This window comes from Eimeria acervulina, genomic scaffold, assembly GCF_000499425.1.
Source record: "Eimeria acervulina Houghton genomic scaffold, Eah_scaff618, whole genome shotgun sequence".
Lineage (NCBI taxonomy): Eukaryota > Apicomplexa > Conoidasida > Eucoccidiorida > Eimeriidae > Eimeria > Eimeria acervulina.
In genome coordinates, this window is record NW_013547243.1 from 1 (window position 1) to 20,670 (window position 20,670).

Sequence of the window (20,670 nt, forward strand, 5' to 3'; positions counted from 1 at the left end):
TATATCTCTATGTCTATTTATATATATATATATATATATATATATATATATATATATATACATATATATATATATATATATATGCATACACATAGTATATGTATTTAATATATATGTGTATACAAAATCATATATATTTATCTATAATATATATGTCTGTATAATATTATACATACTTATTTGCAGAGTTTATTATTATTAATTTTATTATTATTCTTATTATTATTATCGCTGTTCTTCTTCCTATTATTGTCTATGCTATTATTATGGTTATTAGTATATATTAGCAACATTTTCATTAATAATAATAATAATAATATTAATTTTATTTTTAAATATTATTATTTTAAATATTATTATCATAAACTTTGTATGTAGATGCAGCTGCAGCAGCTTCGCCGCTGCTAGCCGATGTGCTAATCTTTTCTTTACTTTATTTTTTATTTTTATTTGTTTAATTTGTTTAATTTGTTTAATTTGTTTTATTTGTTATTCAACTGTCTCCTTAGCAGTGTCTCTGTCTGTCTCTCTTTCGTCTCTGCTTTTTTATTTATTTCTCTCTCTGCTGTTATCTTCAATGAATAAACTTTTATTTATTTGCTGCTAATCTTCTGTCTGTCTCCGATGCATTTGCTTTTCAGTCCCCTTAATTCTTAAAGCTGCAGCTGCTGCTGCTGTTGCTGCTGCTGCTGCTGTTGCTGCTGCTGCTGCTGTTGCTGCTGCTGCTGCTGCTGCTGGTGTCTCTTGCAGGGAAAGACGAAGGAGACGCAGAAGACAACCCCGCTGATGTTTTCTTCTGTTTATCTTTCTTTTCATCGTAGGCTGTTGTTTGCTATTTTATTATTTTTATTTTATTTTCTTTTGTCTGTCTCTCTCTCTCGCTGCATCATCTTCACAAACAAACAAAAGCCTCCTTCATTCCCGTCTCTAGAGACAGCCCTTTCAGCAGCCCCACCAACACCAACAGCAGCAGCAGCAGCAGCAAGAGCAGCAGCAGCAAGAGCAGCAGCAGCAGCAGCAGTTCCTGCTGCTGCTGCTACTCTTCCTGTTGCTGCCTTGCTGCCGTTGTCTGCTGAAGACAGTTTGCAGCTGTTTGCTGCGCGTCTGGGTCTCGGTCTGCTGAGGCAATTAGGAAATTCTTTCTTCGTTCTTATCTCTCCGCGCTCTCCTTCCAGCAGCAGCAGCAGCAGCAGCAGCAGCAGCAGCAACAGCAGCAGCAACAGCAGCATCGAGGAGTATTACCCTGAAGCCGTTCGCAGGTTTCTGGAGGCATGTTTAGTTTATTATGTTGCAGACAAAAAAGGAAATGTAATTCCTGCAATATATCCATCTGCGCATACACTGCAACCTTCAGCAGCAGCAGCAGCAGCAGCAGCAGCAGCAGCAGGAGAGAGTGGGTGTGTAGCTGCATGTACACCTGGACAGGCTTCGCTGTCTTTGTGTATTTTGTTTATGCGGAGAGAAGATGCAGTTGCTTATAAGAACAGCATAAAAACAAATAGTTCAAACATAAACATAAAATGTCTCTCTCTAGCAGATGCCTTCCCTCTCCTACGGTATATACACCCCAGCGGCAGACAAGCAGCAGCAGCAGCAGCAGCAGCAGCAGCAGGGAGGGGTTGGAGTTTTTCTCGTCGCTGCATGCATTGGCTGGGGGGGCTGTTAAGGCAGAAGCAACCAGGATATGCATATAGCAGCAGCAGCAGCAGCAGCAGCAGCATTCCTCTTCAGTTTGTTTTGATGCCGTCTTCTGCAGCATTAGCAGCAGAGCTAAAAACAAATAAAACAACTTCAGGAACTCCTATATACACTCTGCTGCCCATTGACCTCACCCGAAAAACTCGTAGAAACAAAACCCTCAAACAACAGCTGCAGCAGCTGCAGCAGCAGCAAACGCAGCAGCGGCAGCAGCAGCAGCAGCAGCAGCCTGGGTATCATTTGCGGTTGCGAGAATTATCTCCCGATGTTTTTGTGTTTGTTATTGCATTTAAAGGCGAAGACAAAACGCCTTTCTTCTGCAGCGAAGAGGAAGCAAAGAGAGCTGCTGCGAATTATTGTTTATCTTTACCTTCGTCTCTTCACAGTTTACTGAAGCCCTTTATAAATATAAACAAACAAACGCTAGAAGAAGTAATAAACACTCTCTCCTCCTCTGCATACACTGCAAAGGGTAATAACAAACAGAAAGAAACAGCAATAGTACAACAGCAAAAACAAAATCGAATGCAGCAGCAGCAGCAGCAACAGCAGCAGCAGCAGATGCTGCAGCCGCTGCTGCTGCCAGACTTGCGGGAACTTGCCTTTAATAATAAAGACACGAAATTCTTTTAATTTGTTTTGTTGTTTTGTTCACTGCGCATTTATTTTTTTCTGCCTTTGTCTGTCTATCTTCGCCTCAAACTTAAGACGGAAGACAAACAAAACCCTCAAATAATATATATTATATTAATTGCACAACATAAATAAATATATAAATATGTATGTATATTTATTTACATCTATAGATATTGTTGAAATGCCTTACAACAGAGTGACAGCCAGCAAACAAAGACAAAAAATTATTTTTAAACAGCTTAATGAGCAAAACCTAAGAGAAGCAACAAACTAAAAAGAAATGCTGCAATGAATGAATTGAACATCATCTATACCTACAGACATTATTCACATACATATATATATATATATATTATATATACGTATATTTATAATCTATATTTATATACAATGCATACATAATATACAAGGCCCTAAACAGCGTATACCTGCATATATATATATATATACATATATATATATATATATATATATACTATACATTTGTATATAGACGGAGAAAGCACCCTACAACGCTAAACCCGAAGATTTGGTCGCCAAAGAAAAATTTTAATTTGTCTTTTTATACAGTCGGCCTTTAAAATATATTTGTATATATATATATATTATATATACAAATATATATGTAATGCATAAACCCCTTTAAAAGAAGAAATGCGTATCCTCCTATTGGAGGTAAAACGACGAAAAAAGAAGAGATTTTCACATACACGTTTGTTTGCACTTAAACCGTCATTTGATTAGATATACAAGCGTATACAATATATATATATATTGTATGTATATATATTTATACATATATACATATATATACGTGCACATATACCTATACACACACATGTGCATAAACATTCTCACATACAAATACACATAAATTCGCTGATATATATATACGTATGCACTTATACACATACACACGCAAATACATCTAAATGCACATACACATTCATCTAAATGTATATATATATGTGTATATATATATAAGGGTGGCTTCTAGTGAAGCCTAAAAACATCAGCTGTTGAAGCAGCTGCGGTGTATAGACAGTTGGAGAACTTGTTCGGGTTGCACCCTCGTTACTTTGGCTTGAAGATTATCATAAGATTTGTTGTTAGCTGCATTTGTTTGTTTGAACAAAAGCAGGCGTTGTTGCTGTCGGCCTAACGAAAGGAAAGAGGAGAGGAGGTGTAGTGGGTGTCGTACAGCAGAAGAAAAGCAAAGAAAAACAACAAAAGCGTTCTTCTTATACCCTCTTCATGCTGCTGAGCTTTTATATTTAAAGATCTTAACCACCGAAACCGTACAGAGTGCGGCCTTGTCTCTTCAAAGAATAGACAATATCCATAGCAGTAACAGTCTTTCTGCGTGCATGTTCAGTGTATGTCACAGAGTCCTTAATGATGTTCTCAAGGAAAACCTTGAGAACACCTCTGATTTCTTCATATATCAAACCCGATATACGCTTAACTCCTCCTCTTCTTGCAAGCCTACGAATAGCAGGCTTTGTAATACCCTGAATATTGTCTCTCAACACCTTTCTGTGTCTCTTCGCACCTCCTTTACCCAAACCTTTGCCTCCTTTCCCTCTGCCAGACATCTTGAAGAAATAAGAAGAAGACCAGCAACAAATACAACAAAGATGAGAATAATCTCTCTAAACAGCCTATAAATAACGGATGTGAGAAGCATACACCTGAAGACACACGCACCCATCACGCACCCCTATACACTCCATCAGAGGGGGAGCTGCTGCTGCTGCTGCTGCTGCTGCTGCTGCAGCTAGCCTGCTAGCAGCTGCTGCGGCGAATGCACCGCTCCTCACTTCGCTTTGCTGCTCCTGCTCTTTTGCTGCTGTATAACCACTGTCTTATTCTATTTTTCTTCTTTTTCTTTGCTTTTTATGATGAATTTAAACTCTTTCAATTATATTTAAAGAAAAATCTACATTATTCAGAGTATTGCTATTAATACAGACGCTGCTTACTCAGAGGTAGTACACAGACAGGAGGTGCTGTTGCTGCACTGCAACTCTCTCTCCTCATATGTCTCTGTTTGATTAATTCTTTTTTCTATTTTATATATTAATTTATTTTATATTTCCGTTTTATTTTATCATTTGTTTGATTCAAACTTCCAGATATACTTAGAGAAAAAGACGCAAGCAGCCCACCCTTGCTTTCCGCTGCTGCTGCTGCTGCTGCTGCTGCTGCAGCTGCTGCTGCTGCTGCTGCTCACCCCGTCTCCCCCCCTTTCCCCCCACTGCAGCAACGGTAGGAGAGATTGAGGGAAGTAAAGGATTTTGTCTTTGTATTTTTTATGCAGATAAAATATTCAATTTAATAAAAACAAATAGAGAAACGCTTATTTGACTCTGGGGCCTTCATAAGGAAGAGGAGAGAGCCTAAGGCAATCGCCTATATAATAATTATATATATTTTAATAAATTATATATATATGATAAATCGTTATTTAAAAAATAATGAATATAAAAAGATTAGTCTACTTAAACCGAAAAACATTAAGTGCGAATATATAAATATATTCAAATTATATTTTACTACTCTCTCGCTCGTGTGTACGATGTGCGCGGGGGTTTTAATAAGAAGTTTAATTCTTCTTACGTTTTGTTAATTGGCTGGTGTATGTACACCTCAGTATTTTTGTATTGTACTTACTTGTTTTTTCTCGCATGTCTTCGCTCGTTTGCTGCTGTCTCATGCAGTGTTGTGTAGGAGGCCCACTGTAAGTAATATATGTATATATATATATATATATACATATATATATATATATATGTATATATATGTATTGCTAGTATTATGTATATTCAAATGTTATTATGTGGTGGCTTAGTACTCGCGTAGGACTACGCTATCAACACTTCACGCCCAGTTGCTGCAGCGAGGCAGCTGCTGTTGCTGCAGCTGCTGCTCTTGTTGCTGTTACTGTTGCTGCTTCTTCTGCTGTGGGCTACCAGCCCTTTGCCGCTTGCTGGGGGGCCCCGCAGGAGCAGCAAACTCTGCAGGAGCCGCAGCAGCGGCGGTCGAAGCAGCAGCAGCTGCTGCTGCAGCTACAGCAGCTGCTGCTGCAGCTGGGAGCAGATGGGGTGTACGGAAGAAAGGAAGCTCTGTCCCTGGCCCCTTAAGCTGCTGCTGTTGTTGCAGCAGTTGCTGCTGCTTCTGCGTTTGATTGGGAGGCGTTGTCACCCCTGTTGCAGCTAAGAGTGTGTGGGCTACACAGCGGCCTTCAGCAACAGCAGCAGCAGCAGCTGCTGCTGCTGCTGCTCCGTGGGCCCAGTGCGCCTCTTTTAGTACATTGGATCTGCTAATCTGCTCACAAGCCTCCTGCTGCTCCTGATGCTGCCTCAGCGGCAGCATTGCACTACCATCTACAGCGGCAGCTGCTGCTGTTGCTGCTGCTGCTACAGCAGTTGCTGTTACTTCTTGCGACTGCAGACAACAAGCGGAGACACGGCATTCAGAAAAGCATAAGCACAGCAGCAACTATATCCTGCAGCAGCAGCCAGAGAGAATCCGCTGCAGCTACAGCTGCTGCATGCGCTGCAACAGCAGCAACGCAGCAAAGGCCCTGCTGCAGCAGCAGCCTGCGTGAATTCTTTTGAATTTGTGTCTCAGATAAAAGCCCTCACTTGCCCTACTTGCAATTGCTGCACCATTGAACAATCAGGTGACCACTGTTGCTGCTGCTGCAGCAGCAGAGTTTGCTGGTGCTGCTGCAGCAGGGTTTGCTGGTGCTGCACTTGCTGCTCGTGGGAGAAGGAAGAGAACCGAACAGCAGGCAGCGGCCTCTGGTGCAGCAGATGCGCATGCATGTCATGATGCAGCAACTGCGTAGTAGTAGCGTCTGCTGCTACCGCTGCTGCTGCTGCAGAGTTTGCTGCTGTTGCTACTGCTTCTAACCGCCTAGGAACTGGCAGCTGCACGTGTTCTGCTGTTGTTGCTTGAGGCTGCATCTCCTGCTGCTGCTGCTGTTGCTGCTGCTGCTGTGGAGAAGTTCGCAGTTGATTGAGTGCATGCGAAAGCATCTCAAGCCTTTGGTGAGACTCTAGCAGGACCTGCTGCTGCTGCTGCAGTTGCTGCTGTTGTTGTTGCTGCTGCTGCTGAAGCAAAAGGATGTGCTTTGAGTGCTGCCTGCCCGTTGGGGCTACAGGCCCGAGATGGGCTTGCTGCTGCTGCTGCTGTTGCTGCTGCTGCTGCTGGCATTGGTTTTGTTGCTGCTGCTGCTGTTCCTCCTGCTGCTGTGCCTTATTGCTGGCGGAGAGAGCAGGTGATGTGAATTGCTGCAGCCCCAGCTGCTGGTGTTGCTGCAGAAGCAGCTGCTGGTGGTATTTTTGCTGCTGCTGCTGCCGATGCAGCTGTTGCTGCAGGTGCTGCAGTAGCTGCTGCTGCTGCTTCAAGTCAAGCTGCTGGAGTTGCTGCTGTCCCTGTAATGGATGCTCCAACTCGAGTGGCTGCAGCAATTGGTGTTGCATTTGATGCTGTTGTTGATGCTGCTGTTGCTGCTGCTGCTGCTGTTGCTGCTGCTGTTGCTGTTCCTGCTGTTGCTGCTGCTGTTGCTGTTCCTGCTGTTGCTGCTGCTGTTGCGGCGTTTTCTGCTGCACCTGCTTCTTCTGGCGTTGGGACTTCGCTTTTGCCTGCTGCTCTGAGGCCTTAAGCGTCACACTGGGGTGTATAGCAACCTGGTCTTGCTGCTGCTGCTGCAGCTGTTGCTGCTGCTCCGCGAAAGAGTTTAGATATTTCTTCTCTTGTTGCTGCTTGGCGGCCTCATCGTGCTGCGCTTGAACAACAGAGGAATCTCCGTGCTGCTGCTCCTGTTGCTGCTGCTGCTGCTGCACGTGCGCATGAAGGTTCTGTTGTGGGTAGGGCTGCTGCTGTTGCTGCTGCTGGTAATGCAACGCCAGCGGCAGCTGCTGCAGCTCTTGCGGCGGGGGTATATTATGGAGGTGTTGCTGCGTGCTGTGAGCCTGGATATGTGACGGGATCTGCTGCTGCTCTGGGTGCTGGTGCTGCAGTTGCTGCTGTAGTTGCTGCTGGAGAACCTGCTGTTGCACCTGCTGGCTTATTGGGCTGCAGTAAGGAGCTGCTGCAGCTGCTGCATGCTGGTGAGTTTCAACTGTGCTGCAGAAGGAGGCGTTGTTGCTGCTCTTGCCGCTGCTGCTGCTGCTGATGCAGATGCTGCTGCTGGTAGTAGTGGTGGGCGTTGTTGAGCATAGCTGCTGCTGCTGCTGCTGCTGCTGCTGCTGAGGATACCGCATGCCTGCAGCAACAGCAGCAACTGCCCCCCCGCGTTTCTTTCCCTGCAGCCGTGCTGCAGCAGCAACAGCAGCACTTTGCCGTCTCAAGCGATCTCTCTTAATGGGGCGCTTCCTCTCCTTCGGTGACGCATGCGCAGCAGCAGCAGCAGAAGCAGCAGCAGTAGCCGCAGCGGCAGCAGCAGAAGCAGCAGCAGAGTTGCAGCTCCGTGGAGCACCGCATGCACTGAGTCGAACGGGAACTTTGGGGCTCTCATTTGGGGCAGAGGATGCAGCTACAAGACGGCAACCCACTTGCTGCTGCTGCTGCTGCTGCTGCTGCTGATACTGAAATATTGTTCGCACTGCATATTCAAACTCTTCGTCGGTGTAGACAAAGGGCAACTCCGGATACGGGCTCCAGCGTTTGGGAGACCCACATTGCTGCTGCTGCTGGTGTTGCTGCTGTTGCTGCTGCTGCTGCTGTAGCTGCGACTGGCACTGCCAAGACACCGCATTCTGCGACCACCGGCAGTCCAGCTGATGCTGCAGCACTTGCTGCTGTTGCAGTTGCTGCTGCTGCTGCTGCTTGTTCGCTTCACGCAGCAGCTCTGGCGGCAAGACAGAGGGTCGGCAGGGTACAGGCTGCTGCACCTGCCGCATTTGCTGCTGCTGCTGCTGCTGCTGCTGATGCTGGTGGTGCTTCTGTTGCTGCTGTAGCACAACGGCCCCTGCAGGAAACGCCTTCGTATCGGGCTTTCCGATGGGTGGCTGCAGCAGCAGCTGCTCCCGCGCAGCAGCAGCACCATCTGGTGCATGCAGCGGCCGGTACTGGCACTGCTGATGCGTCTGCCACTGCTGCTGCTGCTGCTGCTGCTGCTGCTGCTGCTGCAGCTGTCGGTAGTGTTGCTGAGGCGAGGCTAAGGGCATTGCCGGAAGCGCCCAGCCCGCGCTGCTGCAGTTGCTGCTGCTGCTGCTGTTGCTGCTACCAGCAGCAAATGTACTGCTGCATTGACTGTGGGGCCAAGCGAGGCGAGCCATTTCAAAGGAAGGCGTCGGTGGGGCACCAATTAAGGTCCGCTGTTGCTGTTGCGGCTGCTGCAGTTGCTGTTGCTGCTGTTGCTGCTGTTGCTGCTGTTGCTGCCTCTGTTGTTGCTGCTGCTGCTGTTGACCGCTGCGTCGAGGTCTGGGTTTGGGTTTCTTAGGGGACTGCAGCAGTAAAACCGTTTGCTGCTGCAGCACCTGCTGCACCTGTGGGGCCGATTGCAAGGCGTCTGCTGCCTGGGCTGTCGTCTCCTCTGCAGATGTCTCCGCTTGAGGGCTGAAGCTCGTTGCTGCTGCTGCTGCTTCTGCTGCTGAGAGTTGGGGGATTAACCCTGCAGAAAATGATGGCGGACTCTTCTTTGGTTGTGCTGCTTTGGCTCTGCTGCGGCGCTTTCTGGCAGCAGCAGCTTTAGGCCGAGGGCTTTCACTTGCTGCTGCTGCTGCTGCTGCTGCTCCCATTACTGCTGATGTTGCTGCTTCTGTTTCCGTTGCTGCTGGTGTCTCTGTTGCTGCTGCTGTTGCTGCAGACGCTGCTGCTGGTGATAGTGTTGTTGCCGATGCGCGTGCCGGCAGCGGAGGCATGCACCGCAACAACCCAGAGGACTCAGAAGCGGCTGCGCCTATAACCGCTGGCTGCTGCTGCTGCTGCTGCTGTTGCTGTTGCTGCAGCTGCTGGTGATAGTGTTGCTCTTGAGCAGGCAGAAGCTGTTCGTGAATGTGCTGTTGCTGGTGGTGCTGGTGCTGATGAAGCTGGTTGGGGTGCTGCTGTTGCTGCAAGTGCTGTTGTTGCAGCTGCTGTTGCTGTAGCTGCTGTTGATGCAGTTGCTGCTGCGGATCTCCCTGCAGCAGAAGCTGCCCATTGCTGTGGGGCAGCTGTTGTAGATGCTGTTGATGGCTCGTGATTTGCATTTGCTGCTGTTCTGTTTGTTGTTGCTGTTTCTCTTTCTGCTGCTGCTGCATCTGCATCTGGAGGTGCTGCTGCTGCTGCAGCAGAGTGTCTTTGCTGTTGCGTGGCTGTTGTTGGTTTGCGCAGCTGTCTGTGTGGCTTAGCGCGTGCTGTACGTGCAGCTCTGTCTCCTCTTTGAATAAAAGAAGAGTTTGCTGCTCTTCAGCTTCTGCGTCTCTGCTAATTTGCAATGTGTTGGAGTCTCTCCCTGAGCACGCAGGGCCCTGTTGCTGTTGCTGCGTGATAGAGGCTCCAACAGGTGCAGTAGCAGCAGCATCTGCATGCAGATTGAGCTGCAAAGGTGCAGCGGGGGTTCCGTTTATCATTTCTTGTCGTTTCTTTATATGCCTACAGTGTATTTCTCTGTTACAAACCAAGGGAGGATCTGCCCAGCAACTGCTGGCGGTGGTAGGGCGAAGTTCTGCTTAAATAACAGCCAACGACAAACAAAACTGAATTATAAGAACAGACAGAGGAGAAAGTAAAGAAAAACTCAAAAATTCAATTACAACGCCGCTCCCACTGAAGAAAGACCTAATATGAGGCGTCGGAGGGAGCAGATGTTGTTGTTAGGGTATATATGAAGCCTTTACATTGTTAAGAATCATTGAAATGCCTTTGTCTTCAAACAAATCAAAAAAACAAGAAAGTTAAGCACTAAAGAGAAACAAAACCCAAACAGACCTCTTGAACAGACCATTGGTCTCGTAAGAGATCCACGGGGCCTCGCTCTATACTTCCATTCTCGCCAAGAAACAGAAAAACTTGAAATTAAAAAACAAAGATAAACAAAAACGCAACAAAATTAAAAGAAGAAAAAGAAGAAAAAAACAAAGACGGTCGAAGGCGGCAGCAGCAGACCGCCGCTGCAGCGCCGCTGTTGCAGCAGCTGCGGTTGAGCCCTTTATGAACGCTGGTTATCATTCGTAATGAATAAGATTTATAATTATATTATTATTATGTAATTTTATATTTTCTTTATCTAAATAAATGTAAGAAGTTGTTCCTTCCGTTTCTTCAGACGTCACCGCCAGCTTCCTCCTCCGCTAGCTCGAAGTGACCCTCCATTATATTTGCTGCACAGCGCATCAGACTGAATTCAGTTTTTTTTAGTTTCAAAATGTTCTCTTTGAAACAAAATCAATAATAGGAGATACACCCGAAATCTGCTGCCTGAGAAAAGTAGGTTGGAGGTTTATATTACGAGAGAGTGTGCGGCCAGTGCAGCCGCTGCGGCGGGAGTCGGCGCAGCATCTGCAGCAACAAAAAATAGTAGGAAAACCTGCTGCTGCAACAGAGATAAAGGTTCCAGGTCTTCTCCCTCAGTTTCTACCCCAACCAAATTCCCCAGATTTTGCTGCTGATGAAGTTTCTTCTATTTTGTAGAGTGCCGCAGTAAGCAGACATAACGCAAATGCTGCAGCACTCAAAACAGAGCTGAAAAAGGCAGCTATTCTTGCTGCGTCAGCCTGCCTATTCCCCCTTCCTCTTGGAAACTAACGAGCACAAACGGAGACAGCCTCCAGATCAGCAGAGCAGTCCTTCCTATCAGCTCCGCCAAGTTAAGCCAACCGCCTCTTTGTAGTGTTCTTAAAAAAATAGAAAAAACAAAAGCTCTTTTTCATATGGTAGGTTGCTGACTAGACTCAGTCAGATGCCTCTTATGCAAGGAGGCACCAGGCAGAAGAGGAGCTCTCGAAATACCCGCAGAAACAAATGCCCACTATACACCTAAACCCTAAACCCTAATAAACCACAAACCCTAAAACACCAACCAATCACGGCTACCGATCCGCCGGGAGGATCCAGACAGTGGCAAGCTGCGACTTTTGTATTTCCTCTGCTGCCTCCCTACGCAGCAGCAGAGGCAAGAGAAGTTGCGGCTACCTCACCATGCACCAGGAAGGAGCCGAGCAGTTGCTGCTGCTGTTGCTGCAGCAGCAGCTGCTGCTGCTAATATTGTTCAATTAGAAGAGCTGCAGAGAGCCTGCGTGAGCAGAGTGTGAGAGACACATTAACAGCAGCCACCACACTCTAACACACAAGAAATAATGTTTGCAATTAGCAAATGTTTGGTGGGCAGCGACGCCGCTATGTGTTGTGCCCTTTGCAACTATTCATATTCTTTCCTCTTTCACGAAACAACAAGAAAGAATAAGATCGGCTCCAATTGGTATAGCCCTTGCACGGTTGTCACAACTATACAGTAGACCTGAAGCAGGCGTGTCTATACACTGCTCTAAAGGCAGCCTGGTTGAATAAACACCCCAACAAACAAATCTGCTGCAGCAACTCTGCTACATGTGTTGCAGCAAATCTGCTGCGTCTGATTCAGCAATTCCGCTGCATTTGCTGCAGCAGACTTGCTGCACCAGATGTGCTGCAACAGATGTAGCAGACTTGCTTCAGCAGATTTACTTATGGCGTCCGTCTCCGAACCACCCACCCCCACGACACAGACACTATGCGCTTGAGGTTAGGGAGGAGGCTGGGCTTGCGTAGTTTAAAAGCAGAGAGCGAACAGGAGAGAGAAGAGGGGCAATTCGTTGTTTTGTTTGTCTACTCTGTCTGACAGACGAAGGAATCCACGTTGAGTCTTCATTTCAAAAGAAAACCTCAGCCTCCCCCTTCTTTGCTTATCAAGAAGAAGTAAAAGACAATAGAAAAAAATATGCTGCAACAAAGAAATCTGCTGCAGAGCTCTTCTTTACTGTACAACTTCGCCTACGGCCCTATCTCTGCATGCACTGCACACGCTCTTCTTTAAACGCTACTAATGGTAAACAGAACAAAACAGATCGCAGCTCCTCGTTTCCTTTATTTAAGATTAAAGGCGAAACCTGCGAGGTGTGGCATGCCTCACCTCACCAAACAAATCACAAAAAGAATGTCTTTGCGCAGTCTATCTCTATGTACAATGGGGGATTTATTATCCATTATTTCCGAAGGAGACAAACACAAAATGCACGCCTCTTACAAAAACAAACGTTAAGGGAACAAACAACCCCTCACTGCCAGAGGGAGATGATAATACGACTTAGCGGCAACAGTCCCCCTAACATCTTTCCTTAAATGCAGCCTTCAGTTGCAGCCCCAATATTTTGAAAAGCAAGATGATGAACGACTGAGTGGAGAAGTATTCCCTAAACAACACTTATTGAATAAAACCCTTGAATAACCGAGCGCTGACACCGTGCGTTGCGAACACAGGTGCAGGCATAATATCCAAACTCCCCCTTTGACGCATGAACTGACACTGCACACGATTGTAATACACTTCCTTAACCCTCACTTGGCCATCTGCACCCCAGCAGACATGCAGAAATGCAGAAAGGAAACAAACACACGACAGAGCATCACTCTACCCTGTGTGTTCTGCTGTCCTTCGCTGGTACCCGAAAATGTGTTAGCATACTGAACATGACTGAAGATATCAATGCGCATAAATTGATGAAATGATTTATTTCCTCTTTTTTCATAGCACAAGAGTGGAATCCTTTCAGTGACCTGCGCCTCACCCACGCAGCTGCGCACACCATAAAACAGCTGCTCCTTAACCCAACCTCCATAGTCTACAACGAAAAAGTATAGATTTCCTTTTTAGTTTTTATTTATTTGCTCTTGGTAGTGGCATGCAAATCAACTACGCGGCAGACCGCGCAAAACGCCTGTGGGGCTGCATGCCTGGAAGTTCAACTTTTTTCATGCGGTGCTGAACTCTGGCAACTTCCCGCGTGTTTCTCCTATCTTCGTGCATTATATTTATTAAAAAAGCATTATTTTCTTTCTTTGTCTCTTTGATCACGGAAACTCGCTATAACTTCACCGGAAGGTGTTGTGTGGGCTGCCGCCAGCATCGCGGAAACTACGACGCCGATAGTTTCTGCAAGTTTCTTTTTAGCGCTTTATTTTCGTATTTTCTTTTTTTTCCCACCATGATGATGTTTCCTGGAATGATGAGGGAAGCTCCTCAGGAGTACATTCCCCCCAAATGGCGCGCTGCATTGCGCATCGTCGGCTTCGTTGCAAGTTGTATTCTCATTGCTAAGTACGGCGAACTCCTAGATATGCCGGAAAACAGCAAACTTGGATAAACTCCTTTTCTATGCACTTCATGCAAGCTGAAGGACCCTCACCGGCAGCACGAAAGAGCCATATCGCTGGGTGCCGCACATAGCCCAATAGCCGCAGCAGCAGGAGCAGCCGTAATCTACCACGAACGGAATTGCTGGCGAGAAGAAGAGAGGCGTTCATAATTAATAATGAATCGCGGATTTGCAGGCAGGTGCAGCTGCAGCCGCTCGATGCATGCGCTGCTGCAAGACGCAGTCAGTTAACTGCTGCAGCGTTGGCTAAGCCAGCAGCACAGATTGCTGCAGCAGCAGCAGCAGCAAGAGCTCCAGCAGCAGATGCTGTACCTGATGAAGAATGTGTCGCAGCAACCCTTAATCAGCAGCTACGACTGCTTCTCAACTCGTAACCCCACAAGCAATCAAGGGATTCAGAAGCAGAAAGAAGCACAGTTGTTGGTGTCAGAGCCATCTAACGCAGAAGCTTCTTCTGTTGCGTTGCTGTTTGCAGCTGCTGCAGCGCCGAGCTGCTTTTACTTTTCTTGCTGCAGGGATACAGACGCCTTTGCTGCTGCAGCGAGGTGCTGCCCTTACAGCGAAGTGCTGCTGACGCAGTGCCTCCCTCCTTATTGAACAAAATCGTTTCAAAAAAATTAAAAATCTGTTTGACTGGAGTTGTGCACAAGTGTACAGAGAGAGAAATAGTGAAGTAGAATTTAAATCAGAAAAGCCCTCTGCCGCAGAGCCCGCTGCAGCGAACAGGCCCAGCAGCAGCATACAGCTAGAGCAATACCTGCTGCTGCTGCTGCAGCAACAGCAGCAAATTTCATTGCATTTGACATAATATATATCAAGTGTTGCTGCGTGCACCGCTGTGGGGTTGCTCTTGCAGCTCCCCTTCTTGTACGCTGCAAGACACAGCTGAACTAGAGCTAGCTGCAACCAGTTGCTGCTCTGCTGCTTCTGCTGCAGCATCTTCTGGCGCTGCGTCCGCTGTGACTGGATCTGCCGCTGCTCCTGCGGTGCTACTCTCAGCTGCGGCTGCTGGTAACGTCCCGTCCGCTGCTGCTGCAGTAGCAACTGCTGCAGCTGCTACTGCAGCTGGTGCTGTAGCTGCTGGTGCAGCAGCTGCTGCAGGTTCACTCGCTGCCGCATCCTCTAGTCCTGTGAGGGCTATTGCTGCAGCTTCTGGTGCTGCCTCTGCTTCAAGCTCAGCAGCAACTGCTCCTTCAGGCGGAGCTCCTGCTGCTGCTGCTTCCGCTGCTGCTGCTGTTGCTGCTGCCGTCTCTTGCTCAAGGGCAACTGGTGAGGATTTGCAGGCCGAAGAAATGTCATCAGTAGCAGCAACAGCACCAGCTGCAGCAGGGGCAGCAGTTGCATCACCAGCAGCAGCTTCAGCAGAAGCGGCAGCTGCATCAAGAGCAGCAGCTTCGGCAGGAGCAGCAGCTGTTTCAAAAACAGCATCTGCCTCAAGGGCAGCAACTGCGGCAGGAGCAGCAGCTGCATCAAGAGCAGCACCTGCAACAGCTCCATCAAGAACAGCAGCTTCATCAACAGCAGTAACTGCAGCAAGAACAGCATCAGTTGCAGCAGCAGCACTTCCACCGGCAACGTCTTCAGGCACTTCAGCTGCAGCAGCAGTAGAACCTTCTGCTGCTGTGCTGCAGTTAATGCTTCCGTCGTCTGTGGCTGCTTGAGTCTGCATCGGTTCAGGGGCTGTCTCAGCTGCGGCTGCTGCTGCTGCTGCTGCTGCGGCTGCTGCTTCTCCATAGCTTGCCGTTGCTTCTGCATTGCTTTCTACTGCTGCTGCTGCTGCAACGCTTGCGGTTGTCGCTGCTGCATCAGTAACGCTGTCTTCCGGTAGGTATGCTGGCGTTGCTGCTGCTGCATTAGTTAATGGTGATAGTGACGCTGCATCAGCGGATGCCGGCCCTTCAGCTCCAGCTGCTGATGTTGCATCATCGGCTGCTGCTGCAGGTGCAGCGGTAGCTGCTGTTGTTGCATCATTTGCTGTTGCTGCAGTTGCTGGATCAGTTTCTGCTGCTGCTGTTGATGCAGACGCTGCTGCTTGTTCGGCAGTTGCTGTGCATTCTTCTGCAGTTACAGCAGCAGGAGAAGCAGCAGCAGCAGAGGCGTTCGACTCTGTCGGTGCAGCCTCAGCCGGCGAACTTTGCTGCTGTTGCTGCTGCTGCTGCTGCTGCTGCTGTAGCTGCTGCAGTTGCTGTTGCTGCTGCTGCTGCTGTTCCTTCTTGTAAACCCGCTCTGCAGCAAGAACTTTAGTGAGGAGCTCCGCTTGCTGCCTGGGCCTGAGTCTGCTGGGCAGCTGCTGCTGCCGCACGCATACAGAAAAAGCTTTAAAGAGACGCTCGAACTGGAGAGGGTCTGAGGCCTTCTGTGTTCTGGAGATAGCTCTGTGAATTGCGGTGAAGACAGGGAAGGTGAAGCAAGCAGCAGCACCCGCCAGCTCTACACCGCACAGCCGCAGCAAATCCTTTAGAAGCAGCTCTAATGCTATTGACCCTACTTCCAGCAGCCGACGCTCAGATGCACACAAACGCCTCAAAGGAAAGCCATCACCTGCTGCTGATGCTGCAGAGGAAGAAACCCCGTCCTGCGCAACAGAAGGCAACACCAGGACAGCAAATTCTGCTTAGAACGCGGCAGTAACAGCTGCAGCAAACTTAAACAATCAAACAAAACAACTTGGTGAGGTGAAGTACAAAGACAAACAGCCAGAAACGCGTACAGACAGCAGAATCAACAAAACAAGAGAGAAGCAAACAAAAACAAAAAAAGAAGAAAAGGCCCCTCCAAACGCAAAAGACAAGAACACGAACGAAGTACAACTACTGAAGAAGCAGCTGCAACAAGGAGTCAACAACTGCTGCAACAACATCCCCACCGCTGCTCACCGTCTCTGCAGCAAACGGAATACCGGTCCTAAACATATCCCAAGGGTCTGAGCCGCTGTCGTCTCCGTCAGCACCGCGTCTCTGCCGGCAATGCACCAACGGGGGGCCCCCATCTCTTTGTCTCCTTCTTCTACGGGGCCCCCCAACACCCCCCAGTGCGCCACCGTACCCATCGTCTCCCTCATGAGGCGAATACCCGCCCCAGCCATCAGCGGGGCCCCCAGGGGGGCCCCCCAGCCCTGGGACCCCCTGAGAAGTGACTCCTTCTCCAGGGATACCCCCAGGGGCCCCGGGGCCCCCCACCCCTCCCGGAGGCTCATAGAGGAGGGGGCAGTTAGGAACAGGAAGCCCCTCTAACTTTAATGATGCAAGCCTAGCAGATATTGCCATTCTACGCGCCTCAGCAAACCCAAATCGATTTGAAGAGAAAACAAGGAGCTGCCGCTTAGGCCCCGCAGTCGTGCAGGTCCAGGACTTGGTGTGTGAATTAAACCAAACACCCTTAGGCACTGAGAAAAAGAAGAAGAGACAAAGACAGACAAAAACACAAAACAACACACGCAATACGCTGTGAAGGGGCGCCAAGGACGTGAGCAGCAGCAGTGACTCCACGAAGACACTGCTCAACAAATCAATCACAGCTGTCGCGCAAACCCTAAACCCTAAACCCTAAACGTTTTAGGCTAAAGTAACCAGAGACCCCGCTAAGGCAGTAGAGGGGGCGCTTAAGCTGCTAAAAGCGCTGCACAGTGCAAAGCTGCAGGGTGAGGAGACAGCAAAAGAAAGGCATTTGAAGGGCTCCTCACCTCCATCAAGCAGAGACTCCGTTCTCGGTCGTTCGTATGTCCCGCCCCCGCTAGTGCGCGTCACAGGCTTCATGCTGCTGCTGTTCCCGTTGTTGCTGCTGCTGCTGTAGAGGCCCCCATTGCTCCGCTGGGGGCCCCCCTCCTCCGGCAGCCCGAAGGCAGAGCAAAGGCCGCTAGCAGCCGCCTCAGCCCCCCGGCCTAACCAACACCACAACAAACACAAACCCAGAAACCCTAAACCCTTACTCCCAGCAAACAGATTGCTGCTGCTGCCTCTGCTGCTCGTGTTGCTGCTGCTGCTGCTGTGGCTTACAAGAAAGAACGCGACGCCGCTTAGACCGTTCAACGAGGCCCCCTGGGTGCTGCAGAGACAAAGACGAAGACACCACAGACACCGAAAGCCATATAAAAAACTGCAAGACGGACGAGTCGCTGCTCATCAGCAGGAGCAGCAGGAGCAGGAGCAGCAGCATGCGCAGCAGCAAGGCGTACGGATCCTTCATCTGTTCGCGTGTCTGTTGCAGAGTCCACAGCTTCATCCTCCTCTCCCTCTGCTTGTTGCAAAGCAGCAATATCTGAATCTGTTGCCTTGGAGCTCCTTCCCGGGGACAGCGCTTGAACAACACTCTGCTGCTGCTGCTTCCTCGAAGTCGTGGCTCTGCTTCTCCTGTTGCCTGCTGCTGCTGCAGGAGAAGCGCCCGCAGCGTGACCCTTCGGTGTAGGAGCAGCAAACAGGTCCTGAGGGGGCCCCCCAGGGGCCCCCCCTCCTCCCGCTGCTGCTTGAGCCCTATCGGCCTCCTTACAGTTGACGGCCATTTGAAACGCTCTCTCGTGTCCGTAGCGTTTCGAACTAAACACTGCAACAATAAAAACACAGACAAGACAGCAACACTCTTCGCATGCTGCTGCTGCAGCTGTTGCTGCAGCTGCTGCTGTGGTCGCTGGCTTCCTCGCCAGTCAGAAAATACATACAACTGTGCAAATACAGGACTATAATCAATAGCAGCCGAACCAAACACCCACGAAACAATATGCACATGCTGCTGCTGCTGCTGCTGCTCCTGCAGTCAAAACTACTCCTACATCATTGCAGCTGCAGGTGCAATGCGACTGCCCGCCAAAGGAGCAACCACTGCCGCCGCAGCAGCGTCTCAACCAGCTGCTGCAACAGACAACAGCACAATCAGCAACAGCAGCAGCAGCAGCAGCACGTACCGTGCAGCCTCTTTCCTACTCCTGAAACGCAAGCCAGCCAACAGCCAGTGGAGCGGTTAAACCAAACACCTCGGGGAACTTTAGAGGGCAAAGATGGGTGAGGACCGCCCCCAGGGTCTTCTACCTCTGCTGTTTCCGCTGCTGCTGCTGCTGCTGCTGCTGTTGATGCTGCAGCCGCAGCCACCGAACCACCTGGCAAGGAGTGCAGAGAAGGAGGCGACGAAGCTGCTGCTTCGCCCCTGATTCGGTCGTTGCTGCTGCAATCTGCAGCAGCAGATTCCGCCGCTTCTGGAGGCTCATGTGAAATTGGGGTGCTGCTGCTGCTGCTGCCGTTGCTGCTGCTGTTCAGAGGAGCCCCTTGCTGCTTGGTTGCTGCGTCAGTGACTCCCGGAACCCCTGCGGCGCCCGCCCTCTGCTCCTCCTGCTGCTGCTGCTCATTCTGAAGCAGCAGCAGTACTTGCTGCTGCTGCTCCTTTCGATCATCAGGCAGTGAGGAAGCCTGCCCAGAACTCAGTGCTGCTGTCGCTTGCTCCTGCACGACCTGCTGCAGTAGTTCTTCCTGCTGAAGCTCTTGCTGCTGCTGCAGCTCACGTAACTCCGGAGGCTCCTGCCGCTGTATCAATTCGTGTTGCTGCAGCAGTCCTTGCTGTTGCAACAATTTCTGCTGCTGCAACAGCTCCTGCTGCTTCAGCAACTCCTGCTGCTGCAGCAGCTGCCTCGCCAGCTGTTCCTCCGCCTCCCTCTGGCTCTGTTGCTCCCGCAACAGCTGCTGGCTTAGTATGTGCTGCAGCTGCTGTTGCTGGAACTGCTGCTGCTGCTGCTGCTGCAGTTGTTGCAGCTGCAAATGATGCTGGAGAACTTGAGAGTTGGCGGAATGCTGGAGAGGATTGTGCTGCGGCATGAGCAGCTGCTGTCTAAGCTGCTGCTCATGTATATGTTGCTGCTGTGCTTGCTGCTGTTGCAGCAACAGCAACTGGTGCTGCCGTCGTTGCTTGAGAAACTCAAGCTGCTGCAGCTCTGCTGCATGCTGCTGCTGAACAGCTGTAGCGGTGACTTGGGAGGACCAGGGCGCTGCTGCTGAGAGACAGTTCTGCCCCTCAGAGTCTACCAGCCAGAGAGTAGAGGAGGCAGCAGCTGGCGCTGCTGCTGCTGCAACAGCTCCTAATGCCAAGCCTGCGTTGGCTGCAGCAGCTGAGGTGGATGGGAACGTCTCCCCCAAGACACCGAAGCTGGTAGGCATTCCCCCAGTAGCGACTTGGCGCTGCGACTGCGCAGCGTCGTCTTTCATATCTCCTCAAAGACCCTAACTCTAACAACCCTTAGCTGCTCTGAGAGGCACAGCATGCGCTGAGGGCCCCCAGCTAAAGGCAACCCAGCAGACACCACCAGGGAAGTAAGAATAAAGCAAAACTGAAGTGATTAGTTACAGAATGAACTAAACCGTACGAGACAGTATAACGTGGGGCCTTCCATACAACAGCGGCCGCTGCTGCTGCTGCTGGTGCTGCCGCTGCGGGGAGAAGGAACGCGAAGCACCAATAGAGGCACAAAAGACTGAAAAAGCCATTCAATAGAGCCCAAAACTAACAAAATTAAAACCGAGTAAAAGCAAGAAAAAACATAGTCAGATCATGCACAAGGAAGGACCTAGTAGCCAACGCTACTGTGAAGATAGAGGCCCGTGGTGCTGCTGCTGTTGCCGCTGCTGCTGCTGCTCTTGAAGCAACAGCAAATAACGCTGCCTAATCTCGTTCGCCCTTAGAAGAGCCTATTCTCTACAGAAAATCGATAATGATATAAAACAGCAAAAAAAGAAAGAATGCTGACTGCTTTCACTGCCGTGTTGAGAGGGGAAAGCCAGCCACGAACCCTGAGCGGTACGTGTGTACGTACAGCCCGTAGACCATGACGGTTTAAATAGCACTTTGATCTGCAGCGAATTCGCTTTAGTTTATTCAGCTTTGTCTTAGAGCCGCCTGCAAACTAAACGTGTTTTTACGCAAAGAGCCTTTGCTACTGCTTTCCCTCGCACTATAAATCACTGTCTGCACTTCTAGCAAGATCAGTGTAGCATGTTCTGTGCGGAGTTTGTAG

General features: G+C 49.3%; 2 protein-coding genes across 2 annotated transcripts; both read right to left on the minus strand.

The window, feature by feature from the left end:
* Positions 1-5,274: 5,274 nt before the first annotated feature.
* EAH_00044600 (hypothetical protein, conserved) lies at positions 5,275-9,899 on the minus strand (the record flags this gene model as incomplete). Its single annotated transcript, XM_013391649.1, has 2 exons — positions 5,275-5,781; positions 5,982-9,899. 2 exons carry the CDS (start codon positions 9,897-9,899, stop codon positions 5,275-5,277), a joined length of 4,425 nt encoding a protein of 1,474 aa, XP_013247103.1.
* A 4,594-nt stretch (positions 9,900-14,493) lies between these two features.
* On the minus strand, positions 14,494-19,864 carry EAH_00044610 (hypothetical protein, conserved; the record flags this gene model as incomplete). Its single annotated transcript, XM_013391650.1, has 5 exons — positions 14,494-16,254; positions 16,556-17,196; positions 17,362-17,559; positions 17,757-18,218; positions 18,577-19,864. 5 exons carry the CDS (start codon positions 19,862-19,864, stop codon positions 14,494-14,496), a joined length of 4,350 nt encoding a protein of 1,449 aa, XP_013247104.1.
* Between the last annotated feature and the right edge of the window lie 806 nt (positions 19,865-20,670).